We start from the raw sequence: 12,482 nt of genomic DNA, 5'->3' as shown, positions 1-12,482 counted from the left end.
AATTATAAACAGGTGGCCATAGCAGCGAATCGCCTGAGCTGTGCCGAATCGGACGATGAGCTGCTCAACCTGCTGGATGTCATCCATCGCAAGTCCAATCGCTTACGGGACGAGGTGGAGCAGCTGCAGAGCTACGAGCGCCAGCAGGGTGATGCCCAGAAGGCAGGTGGCGAGGGCAAGGGTACGGGTAAGGATGGAATGACGCCGCAACAATTCCGTGAGCAGGTGGAGCGACTGAATCGTGAGGATATCAAGCAGTTGCGTAAAGAACGCGATCGACTGCTGGGCAAGCTGGCCGAAATGGAGGCGGAAACGCTGACCGGACGGATTAAGGCGGCCAAGATGAGCGATCAGGTGGAGGAGCTGATTGGAGTGAAAAAGGATCTCGAGGACCAGCTAAAGCTGGCGATGGCACAGAAGCTGGAGCTGAGCTCAAGGGTGCAGCAGTTGCAGCAGATGCAGCAGCAGCAGCAAAGCAAGAGCTCTTCTAGGTAAGCAAATTTAAAGGAAAGTGTAAAGAAAAAATTAAGAAATAATATGTGTAATTTTTATTTTTTGCAGTGGCAGCCAGTCGGAGTACTCCAGTCAACGCAACTTTCTATCCTCAGCCAACACGGTGCTCTCGAACGGCGGCCAAAGTCGTCAAGGCAGCAGCAGCAACAACACATTCCAGCCGGTTGTCGTCTTCGATCAGCCAGCGCAGGAAGCATTCCATCAAAGCTCAGGCAGTGATATAACGAGGAAGCAGCAGCAGCAGCAGCCCTTGGGTCGCCTTGATGGCATTGTCAGCACGCCGGGGGCGCGTAATGCCAAGTGCCGGCTGGCCGATTCCAAGCGATTTGCGGCCATTCTTCTTGAGACGAATGTCTTAGAGCTGCAGCGTCACCTGCTCACCCTCACCGTGCAGAACCAAGTGCTGGCCCAGAAGCTGGACACGTCCAGCAAGTCCAAGACGCTGCTGGCCAAGCGGCTGGACAAGAGCAGCGAGGAGTTCGAGCATATGCGCTACCAGCTCGAGGAGAAGAGCATCGAGTTGGAGGGCACCAAGGCGCAGCTGCGCTTGGTGGAGTCTCGCCTGCAGGCCAACACCAGCAGCACCACCAACTCGTATCTACACTCGTCGCAGCATGATTACGAGACTAATCGCTCCTCGGCCTCCACCACGCTGATGCTGAGTCGTCGCGGAGTCTCGGACTCTGTGGACTCTGCCTCAACGGCCATGCCCGCCCCGCCAGTCACTCAAATTAGTACGCCCAGCATGAAGGCCATGGTGCCGCTGGCCATGGACGAGTTGCAGCAGCACAGCAGTAGTACGGAGTCGGCGCACGAGCATGAGAATCAGGCTCAACGGACACCCAACAGTACGCCGAACAAGACGATTGTCCCTGTGGGCAGCAGTACGCCCAGTAGTAACATAGCCGCACGGGTGATGAGCACCAGTGTGGGCGGTGTGAGTCCGTTTGACGGAACGATGACTCCGTCCTCCCGGCAGAGCGCTTTCCGCAAGTTCGGGAGCGCCAGTAAGCCCAGCAAGATTCCGCTGCCGGGCAGCAAGGCGGCAGCCTATTTTGTTGGCAAGCCGCCCACGGGAAGACCTTCCACGGCGGGACGATCGCCGCCATCCACCACCAGCACCTCGTATGGCAGCAAATCCTCGCTAAGCAGAAGCACTGGCAACTTGCAGAGCTTGCGGAGAGCGGATACGTCCGCATCCAATCATTCGCTGAGCACGAATACAAGCCGCACCAGCTCGACCTCGTCGTCGATACCACTGGCCACCACACCCTACTCATCCGGATCGACTGGCAACCGCAGCCAGTCGACAATAGCAACGACTCCGTCCCCGCGTGTCCTCCAGAATTCGCCGCTGCCCAAGCTTAAGCGGGATACGATCAGCTCGAGGGTGCGGCATCTGGACTCCCTGTCACGTGCCCAGCAGTCGCCGGAGGGAATGAAGGGCGCCCTCACCACCAACAACTCCACCTCCTCCGTTTCCATTGCCGCCCAGCTGAGCTCGACGCTGCGCAAGGATCTACAGCTAAGCGGTAATGGTACGGGAGCGCCGTATCATCATCGGCGCAATGCACACTCGCCGGCGACGTCGAACTCCGGCAGCGGTGTGTCCCGGCGGTACAGTAGTGCCTCGACGGGGGGTTCTGGTGGCCGAACGTTCGGTCGGGATCAGGGCGAGATCATGGCCACCACGCCCACTTCCAGCTATGGCGGCGGCGACAGTGATAGTGGCAAGGTACGCACTCTCAAATCAACATTTTTGGGTTGGTTCAAGTGAATCTATTATAATGATAATAATACTACTGATAATATATACCGAAACATACATACATTTATATATATATATATATGGAAATATCTACTGATTACCGATTAATATGCCTTCGATAACGTTAACGATTACGATTACGAAACAACAACAACAAGCAAGAACCACAAGAATCCATCATCTTCGTTACAGTTAAAGAAATCAAAACAAGAGCCGCAATGAACATCAAATTTGATAAATAACTATATACGTTATATATCTACATTAGCTACATGCATAAACATATATTTATTTATACATATATACAATTAACCCACACGGCATATATACACTACTTACACATACAGCTGCATATATACACACACATATTATCCAAATATCGATCGTGTTAAAGCAAGGAAATTGAATATCTCTGTTTCTCTTTGATAAATGTTCTTTAGTTTGTGATTGTTTCAACAACACAATAGTATTTAATTTCCAAACTAAAGTATTTTTGTGGAAGATTTGATGGTTTGTTAGTTTTGTGCAATGAAATTGGGTTTGTAAAATTCTTGATTGTTTCAACATCAACATTCGCCAACTAATCATAGTGAAATCATTATTGATGTTTTCGTGTCAAAAAATTAGACACTTGCCCTTTGTTAAAATATATTGTGTAATTTTTTGTTTCACAACAAGCAGTAAACCAGTATTAAAACTAAAAAATCACCAAGAAATCATTGTGGAACATTTGTCGAGTTACCTATTTATTTTTACCAGCCTTTAAAAGCTGCGAAATTGGTTTTCTAACCTCATTAATTGTTTTAACAACAACATCAACTTTCACCAACAAAATATTGTTGAACTTCTGTTGATGTTTCCCCTTTGGTTGCTTTATATTTTGTATTTTTTTTCAACAACAAAAGCAAGAGAAACTCACCAACAAATCATTTAATGGGAAACCAAACAAATTTCATGTTGTTTCAAAATTGTTTCAATTTTCAAAATTATATTTCGAGTACCTTGTTTAGTACTCTGTTTATTTTGTTATTGTGTTTAATTTTTTTTTTTTTAAATTATATTTAAAGCCACGGGTTGCCATGTCAGCATTGTCGGCTTTTATGAAGATGCGTTTTCGACAAAAATGTAAGAAATCATTCTCCTGTCCAACTCACAAATATCAACAGTATATCCCAATGTTCCTCGTCCCAAGAAAAAGCTTTGGGTCACTGACTCGTGTATCACTTGGCTAGAAAAAGGTGCCTCCTCCAATCAAGCTTTCACTGCCCTGCCTATCGTTGCCTTAGGTGCTCAGTAGCCGGCTTTAATTAATCAGCAATTCCACACAATTCCCCCGATATAGTTATGTATATGTATATATAAAGAAAAAATGAAGTAAAACAAAAGTCAATGCATGTATGTAGGATAATATCATTTTACATCCCATTCATTATGCAAATCACGATTATTGTGGCTGAGAGAGTACATACATTTTCCTCAAGTATGCATGCCAATAATATCTCATTGTGTTCGAAAGCGAGTGTGTGAGCATAATAATTATTATTTAATTGAGTCTGTGTTTAAGCATCATTATTATTATTATTATTATTATTATTTTTCTTTGTAATTATGTTAAGCTAAAATTAGAGTCTATACTATACTACTGGGCTTAATGTAAAGGCTAATTTATTGATTTGTGTACGAAGGAGATGGGCTTATCACCCACGTATACGCTATTACGTAAAAATATATCAAACCGATTAGAATTACAGGCAGAAGTTTCAATTTATTTGTTTACGAAGGTAGAATGAAGACTTGAAAGACTTGCCTTAAGTTTAGTTAAATGCTTGCGGTCGTCGATAAGGATACACCACCACACATGTCATGATAAGTTCGTTAAAAGTTCATCCAAACTAACCACACACATCCACACTCTCATCTCTCACATACCCACCACCAGCAGGACATCAGCTCAGCAGCCATCAAATGCTTCATTTTGGCTTTGTTTGTGCCTAGAAGAATTACACTCAAAAGAACAAGTCCAAATTAGTTGATCACACACTTGAATTAATTTGTATCTAATGCTGTAATTTCTTTTACTTTTACTTTTTTTCTTTCTGCGCCTCTTTCCGCCCTATTTGTATGTCTACTCCAAACAAAAAACCAAAACCTGTCTGTTGTAATAACTCACATATATACTCGTATTTTGTATATCCGATAAAACTGACCGTACCAAAAATATCCCCGCTAAAAAAACATATAAATGTATATATGTAAACCAACCAACAACCCAACCACAACCGAAACCGAATCCCAAAAAACCACCAACAAAACAGCCCAAAAAATGTAACTAAAACCTTTTGTGAAAATACAGAAACCAACCGCTTTTCCTAACAAGCTGAGATAAAAAATAATCCAAGTTGGTGGACAGGAGTGGCAGATGTTACCTATATGTATGGTGTACTGATTGACTGATTGATTGACGTGTTGGTGGTAATACATAAATTCGACTGCATGCCAAAAAAAAAGAAAAGAAACACAAAATGCTAACCAAGTAAAACAAAGATTATATGCGGACTGGAGTTTTTGGTATCGGACAGCCGCAGATAATAGTGATGGCCGCCAAACAAGAAAAGGATCAGCGCCCTCGCCCCCCGGTACATACATCCTCTCCAGCTCAGAGATCAGCTCTAGAAACCAAAAATCAGCTCGAGATCTCCAATCTGGAGCCCTCTGTTGTTTGTAGATCGTTTGTCTGTTTTGTTTTTCGCCCAGCCAAAAGCAAAGACAATGAAGTAGACACACTTTGCCGCCATTCGTTATACGCGTAAGTCTCTCTCTTTTGTTGTAACTCACCTAGTAGGTTAAGCTACCATCTCTCGACTCCAATCCAAACCAATTTCCCACACCGCCAAACCCACAGCTTTTTCTTTCGCTTACCCCGCACCACCAGAGTTGGGTTTTATTTTGTTGTAGTTCTGTAGTAGATCTAGACCCACCCAGACTATATCTAGACCTAGTCCTAGACCCTCTACCCTTTCTACAACAGCAAATGGGCAGAGTGCACACACAAGTATAAAAAGACACCAAAACAAATTTCTGAAACAAGACTCCTAAAGGTAAACGCTGTACATAAACTGATTGGTTGATTGATTGACTCTGTGCTAACCCCAAGAAAATATATACTATACTATTGTGGCCAAGGTTGAGGGTTCTAACCGCTGTCCGCTCTTGCTGCCTATGTTAACCCCAATACTTTTTGTGTTCTCTCCTAACAATCTCTCTAAAAATATTCTTTTTTATATTTTTTTTGTTCCTAACTGCAGTTCTAAAACCTCCTTTTTCTTGTCCTTATATTTCTCTTTCATTTCCCATTGCTTGTGTGCACCCTTTAAATTGAACCAAAGATTTGATATTCTATTCTATATTTTTTCTTGCGATGCTCAGAATTTGGTCAACCGCAACGTTGAAATGCCAAATTTCCGTCTCAATAACCAAGGCTGGCAACTGTGGCAAACGAGCAGCAGCAGTCATACCCAGCAGCAGCAGAAGCAGCAGGAATTCCTGCCCTATGTGTCCGAGGAGACGGTCTACGATTCGTACTACACCGAGTACACAGCGCCCGATTCCATGGAGTGTGGCGGTGACAATCTTCTGGTCACCTTCGACTATGGCTACAGTGACTCCATCACCGAGGCGAGAGCTGATCCTGTGGCCTGGAATGATCGCAGGGGCGAAGGTGCTGGTCCGAAAGGCACTATGGCCGAGGGAGATGATGAGGTGGCCATTTGGTTTGGCACTCCGCCCAAGGACAAGAGGGATGCCAAACTGTTTGAGGTGCATCATGTGCAGCACAAGCTGCAGGATGATAGCCTGCAGTCCCTGATCTCCTACGATGTGGATGATTTCGAGGAGGATGAGCAGGAGGAGAATGGGGATGGGGACGAGGAGACCTTCTACGATAGCATTGAGTGTGTGGGATGATTGAAGTGGATCTTGAGCATATCCCAACTAGTCTTGGTTTTCTATGCCTTCTTTCAAGCATTTTATTTTTGTAATTATCAAAAGGCAACTAAAGAGGAACATATGTTTATGTAGCTGTAGTGTATAGTGTCCTGTGACGTATATAGTGTATCTTGTATCTTGTATCTTGTTCTAAATGTATTATTTCGAGCTCCGGGAGCCCTGCAATGAACGGATTGTAATGAAAATGAATTGTGACTGAATTTGAAAGATCGTAGGTAGTGATTGCTTGTTTTTCCCCCGTTAACCATTCAGGGCTTTAGTCTATACGATGATGGTTTCTTTGACTACATATATTTATTATTATCCTACCAGCAAGTGAGGTATCTTTGTATCTATAGTTTAGAGTGTATCGAGTTGAATGCATGTGTGTATGTACGTCTTTGTAAGAGTCTTAAGTTAGTTATCCTGCACTATTGCCTATATTTACTCAAACGCTACGATACACACTAGGCCGGCTAAGTAAGTAGTTTAGTTGTTAATAAAATATAGTTAACACATCGCATCTAATGTATGTATGTACAGTTCTGAAATACCTACTACTTGTGTATGTACGTATTCTACTTAAGTCAGAGATAAAAAGCAAATGTAATAAGGTCTATCTATATCATGTTATCACGAAACTGCGTTTACTACATTTATAAATCCGATCAGACATGGGAGCGATGAGGCAGACCATTAATTATGATTCATATTAAAGCTAATATAATAATATATATATTCAAAAAGCAGCAAATGTAGACATGTATCCATCTAAACAGCAAATGTAATTGATAAACACGTATAAAAGAAAACAAAAAAAAAACTAAAATAAAAGCAATAAAAAATAAATACTTTGAATGAGTTTTTTATAAGTCCATGTTTGGAGTAAGCAAAGCGTAAGTATGACTCTTTTTATATTTTAAATGTATTATTATTAGCTTAAAGCTTTAGGGAAATTACTCTCAAAAAAATACAATGGCATTTAAATATTTTCTTAGATTTTTGTAAATATTCCATATACTCCACAAAATAATACACAATTATTTTAGATGATTAAAAATATTGTTTATTTACATTTTAAATAACTTCTCAAATTTACAGATTGATAACTACTTTGTTTTTACTTTAATGTTTTGGATTTTTGTTATCCTTTCTATTAGCAGCAAGAGGTTTCAGGGTTGAAGGGGTTTCAACCAAAGTCTCAAAGCCACAATTAGTTGGTCCGCGATCGTCAGTGGTCTGTGGACCCTCGGGATTTGTATAATCCTCATCCGCAGGAGGGAGCGTCCGACGGATTGGCTTCAAGTAAAAATAGATGAATACAAATTAAAATGGAAATTAAACAGGATCACGAAAAACACTTATGTACACTTACGTGTCCCCGGCGTCGGTGCTGCCTACGGTCGGCACTGGCCAGTCCCAGGACAACGCAGGAGCAGATCAGTAGGATAAGAGCGATTTTCGGTGACATCTTTAGTTTGACAACAGAGACTGAAAGACACTATGCTGAAACTGAGATTTCGATCCTATTTATACCAGTCAGTAAGCGTTATCAGTGCCCGATTTTTATATCATTCTTAGAAATGGTAATCGATTCTTTCTTAGAATACTTTTTACGACGGGGTCAGGCGGAGCAGTTCCCATTATTTTCAATACTCAGAACTAAGAGTCAGTGAAGGGTCAATGTTCACATGCCATTACTTACATATTTCGGGTTTTAGACATCAGATCTTAAAACATAGAAAATAGAAATTCATATTTATTTGTTAGTTTATCTTTAATACAAGATAAAACCACTTTTTTGTAGTTTTCGTATCTCAAATATTAAGATTTAATTACCAAAAATTACAACTGTAAAAAGGGCGTTAACTTCATGATTAATTAATTTTATCTTGTTCTTTATACAAATTTGGATATCCTGGCAGGTTGCAATTGGATACTTGAAATTGTTCATAACTAAACCAAAAATGCATGGATATCAATTCGGAAAGCTTTGCTGTGTTAGTTTTTATAACCCCTTATATAATTTTAAAACAATGCCTAAAAAATGTTCCTTTCGGACATGGCTAAAACGATTCGGCTGTTGTGATGTTCAAGAATATATGTATGTAAATGATTTATAGGGTCGGAAATGACTCCTGACACGGCATAAGTTGTTAATTTTTGGTCATTTCCCGATGACTTTTAGTTCAATGTTACAAGCACGAGGACTACAAATGGTATGTTATATATTGTATTTTAATTAGGCTAATAAGTACATTTATATTTTCTATGTTTTATGAACTAATTTCTAAAACCCCAAATATGTAAGTTTGTTGGTATGTGATCATTGACCTTTCGCTGACACTTAATTCTGAGTATTGAAAATATTGGGAACTGCTCCGCCTGACCCCGTCGTAAAAAGTATTCTAAGAAACGAAATATTACCATTTTTAAAAAAGAAAGAACAGATATAAATATTAAGCACTGATAACGCTTACTGACTGGTATAAATAGGATCGAAATCTCAGTTTCAGCATAGTGTCTTTCAGTCTCTGTTGTCAAACTAAAGATGTCACCGAAAATCGCTCTTATCCTTCTGATCTGCTCCTGCGTTGTCCTGGGAATGGCCAGTGCCGACCGTAGGCAGCAACGGCCAAACCAGGCACGAAGCACGCAGCAGCGCCGTGGACACGTAAGTGTTCTTCGTGATCCTGTTAAATTTCCATTTTAATTTATATTCATTCATTTTTACTTGAAGCCAATCCGTCGGACGCTCCCTCCTGCGGATGAGGATTTGGCATATCCCGAGGGTCCACAGGCCACTGACGATGGCGCACCAATTCATGTGGAATGTGAGGTTGTGGATGCGGATTGGGATGTGGATGAAACCCCTTCAACCCTGAAACCTCTTGCTGCTAATAGAAAGGATAACAAACATCCAAAACATTAAAATAACAAAGTAAAATCAGTAATTTATTGCAGTTTTTTATCAGAACAATAAAGAAATAATAAAGCTTCAGAAACTGGAGCACTTTTTAATTAAGTTGCAAAGTTAATTTCAAAATTTGTTAGCAAAGAAGACAAGATCCGAAATTAAGAAGTAAGGTTCCTTGCGTCTTGAATGAAATGAAAATTAAGTAAAAAAATCATCGACAAAAGGGAACTATCCTGCATGATATCCTCAACAGCAAAAAGTGATTCAGACTTATTGATAGATTTTTTTGTATCAATCAATCAAAATTAAGCCATTGAAACTTTGTTAATGGTCGCCAAGTGGCAGAAATTGAAGCTGATTGAAATTCAAATTTTGTAAATGCAGTGCGAATTTCCGAAACGCTTTTTTCGCTCTTCCCTCTCGGGGGTGCTCAAGTAGCTTTTTTCAAATGCCACATAATTGAGTAAGAGAGTGGAAAGTGCTACTCTCATGTAAGCAGCCCTCTCTCTTCGAGCAACACTCAGCCGTGGGTCTCCGCCTCCGGTTCATGACCAGTTGGCAGCTTGCGCTCCGTGCCACCAGAACACAGGCGGAACGGGTTTCAACAGCGTTCGATACACCCAGGAGCCGGGGACCAATAAACCGATTCTGAGAACCGGCAGGTGATTAGCTAGCTGCTCTCCGTCCCGGTCTCTGTTTCAGTCCCATTTCCAGTTCCCCGTAGAGGCCAGACCCCTTCTCAGATATGCGCTTATCACCACAACATTGCCAACGCCGCTGAAGTCTGGAGGCCGCAAAAATCGAATATCGTCGTCAGCATGGATTTCGAGGAGATTCTGGCCAAGTGCGGCCACAGCAGTCGCTATCAGTTCCTGCTGCTGGCGCTCTACGGCTACCTAATGGTGGTCGTATCCATGCACTACTTCTCGCAGAACGTCATCAGTTTTGTGCCGGATCATTGGTGTTACCACGAGCAGCTGGAGAATCGCAGTTTCGCCGAGATCGAGGCAATCTATTCGGGGTTTGAGAAGCCCTCGTGCACGCGACTGGAGAGGATAGATGAGAATGGGCGGAATCACACGCAGAGCTCGAAAAGATGCAGTCGGTGGATCTACAAGTATGATTTTGGGTATAGAAGTATGAATACGGAGGTGAGTTGATTTACTTAAATAGTTGAGTTGATTTACTTCAAAACAATTAATAAAAACTGAGCTTAATAATTTTATAAATTACATAATATCTCTTAACTGTTCCTTTCCAGCTCAATTGGGTTTGCGATGAGGCTTATAAGCCCAGAGTGGGCCAATCTCTGTTCTTTGTGGGCTCGGTTTGTGGAACTCTGGTCTTTGGCCTGCTTGGCGATCGAATTGGACGTATTAAGGCCTTGATTTTGGCCAACTGGTGTGGCTTTCTGGGCGATTTCTCAACCATATTCGCCACGAATCTGGTTTCATTCTCGATCAGCCGCTTTGTGTCTGGCCTAGCGGCCGATGCCAACTCCTATCTCATGTATATATTGAGTAAGTAACTGGCCAAGACTTTTATTTCATTTAAAATTAATTTAATTTTAATTAACTTTACCAGTTCTCGAATATGTCTCGCCTTCACTAAGAAATGTGGGTCTCAACACAGTCCTGGGTAGTTTTTACTGCCTGGGCCTGATAGGAGCCTCCTGGCTGGCCGTTTGGGTGGGTCACTGGCGCCTCTTCCTCGCCTGCTCTTCGGTGCCGCTGCTCCTGGTCACTCTGTTCTACTTTCTTGTCCAGGAAAGCGCCCAGTGGTTGGTCACACGTAATGACATCGACGGAGCCATTCGACGCCTGCAGCGTGTGGCCAAGATCAATCGCCGCCAGGTGGCTGACGAAGACTTCAGGTCTTTCCGCAGCTACTGCGAGGAGCACTACCGCAAGGAGGCCAAGGCGGAGCAAACTAATGTCCGTCTGCTGGACATGCTCAAAACGCCACGCATGCGCAGCACTGCCATTAAGTTGTTGCTTATTTTGTGAGTAATTAATGTTGATTCAAGGTCCCTAATTAATATTATTATTCTATTTTCTTGTAGCATCATAATCACACCCTGCTACAACACCATTGCCAGGAATGTGGAGGGTCTGGGCATCTCTCCTTTTGTCATGTTCTCGCTTAACGCCCTGACCCTACCGCCCTCTGGTTATCTTCAGGGCCTGCTCCAGGACAAGATCGGGCGCAAGGCCACCTCAGTCAGTTGGATGACCATCACCGGCCTCTTTGCCGCCGCCGCTGGCCTGGTGATAGCCCAAGGCAGCAGCCGGAGCGTGGTGCTCTTGGTGGGCCTGACCCTGGCTGCCAGATTTGGGGTGTCCATTGCTGATGGCGCCAGCTCGCAGTTCTCCACAGAGCTGATCCCCACCTCCGTACGCGGCAGGGGTGTGGCCGTGGTGCATGTGGCCGGGTTTGCTGCCTCCTTCCTCTCACCGTACATCTTGCACCTGGGCACGTACTTTAAGCCAGCTCCCTCTATCATCCTGGGACTACTCTTCTTGTCCGGCGCTTATGTCTGTCTGCTGCTGCCGGAGACGCGCAACCGGAAGCTGCCCATGTCGTTGGCTGAAGGTGAGGAGTTTGGCCGTGGAGAGGGCATCTTTGACTTTCTGACCAACCTCCGGAGGGGAGAGAGCAATGCAACAGAGGTCGAGATGAGCACCAAGCCTGTGGAGGAAGATACTCTGATGACAAAATCACAGAAATCCTGATTAAAGTGGGTATTTCTGTTATCTGTTTAATGTATTTCGGGCCATAAGCCACAAATATGGCAATCTGTTCGTATCTGACTTTTTAATATACGATAAGTTAGTATTATTTATGGTTTCAATAAACTTTCATTAGCTATGCATTAGGAGTTTCCATAAATCGGAATCACAGGAAGTAATAAATGTGAAATGTTACGTAGGAAAAATAAAAGAGATAAATATAGAAAACATACCTAAATATAAGTTAAAAAACTAAACAATATAAATTTATATAAATTGGCAAAGTTTTGGAACATAAACCTAATATTTCAACTGTAGTCTTGGTATAAAAATGCCCAAAAAAACTCAATATGCCTGAGAATAATCATGCCACTGCCTTGTCTTTAAGATCGGCTATCTGTATAAATTAGCAATAACAGAGTTGTATATTTCTTGAATGGTAGAGCCGCTTATCAGCCATAATAATTAAATCAATACGTTTAAGTTACGATCGGAATCGGAATGGGAATCGTGCGTTCGATTCGGCCATCTGAGGCGAGTGCGGCGAATGCTGCGACTGAGGCACTTATCA

The 12,482-nt window shown here is 42.8% G+C and overlaps 3 protein-coding genes across 8 annotated transcripts in view; all 3 read left to right on the top strand.

Annotated features, from left to right (window-relative positions):
* jvl (javelin-like) overlaps positions 1 to 7,114 on the top strand; it is a 59,378-nt gene extending 52,264 nt beyond the window's left edge. For 3 of the 5 annotated variants that reach the window (XM_017167945.3, XM_017167944.3, XM_017167946.3), the window contains exons 4-6: positions 13 to 491; positions 562 to 2,248; positions 5,708 to 7,114. In XM_017167945.3, the coding sequence (XP_017023434.1) occupies positions 13 to 491; positions 562 to 2,248; positions 5,708 to 6,244 (2,703 nt within the window). In that variant the 3' untranslated portion in view covers positions 6,245 to 7,114. Of the gene's footprint in view, positions 1 to 12; positions 492 to 561; positions 2,249 to 4,596; positions 5,087 to 5,707 lie in introns of those variants that run through there. The other 2 variants (XM_070286932.1, XM_017167947.3) reach the window with 2 other exon arrangements.
* A 1,652-nt stretch (positions 7,115 to 8,766) lies between these two features.
* On the top strand, positions 8,767 to 9,197 carry LOC138928725 (uncharacterized). The gene is made up of 2 exons (XM_070286243.1): positions 8,767 to 8,939; positions 9,006 to 9,197. Exons 1-2 carry the CDS (start codon positions 8,817 to 8,819, stop codon positions 9,195 to 9,197), a joined length of 315 nt encoding a protein of 104 aa, XP_070142344.1. The 5' UTR covers positions 8,767 to 8,816.
* Positions 9,198 to 9,743: 546 nt separating this feature from the next.
* Positions 9,744 to 12,017, top strand: LOC108075417 (organic cation transporter protein). 2 transcript variants are annotated; one of them, XM_017167842.2, is made up of 5 exons: positions 9,744 to 9,844; positions 9,897 to 10,333; positions 10,444 to 10,702; positions 10,767 to 11,184; positions 11,245 to 12,017. In XM_017167842.2, the coding sequence occupies exons 2-5, from the start codon at positions 10,001 to 10,003 to the stop codon at positions 11,912 to 11,914; spliced, it is 1,680 nt and encodes a 559-aa protein (XP_017023331.1). In that variant the 5' UTR covers positions 9,744 to 9,844; positions 9,897 to 10,000; the 3' UTR covers positions 11,915 to 12,017. The 2 variants fall into 2 exon arrangements, with proteins under 2 accessions (XP_017023331.1, XP_070143436.1); XM_070287335.1 differs by having other exon boundaries at positions 9,768 to 10,333.
* Positions 12,018 to 12,482: the final 465 nt, after the last annotated feature.

The sequence above is a fragment of the Drosophila kikkawai genome, chromosome 3R (assembly GCF_030179895.1).
Source record: "Drosophila kikkawai strain 14028-0561.14 chromosome 3R, DkikHiC1v2, whole genome shotgun sequence".
Lineage (NCBI taxonomy): Eukaryota > Metazoa > Arthropoda > Insecta > Diptera > Drosophilidae > Drosophila > Drosophila kikkawai.
The sequence above is the reverse complement of the archived record's forward strand: the minus strand, read 5'-3'. Positions and strand labels throughout refer to the sequence as shown.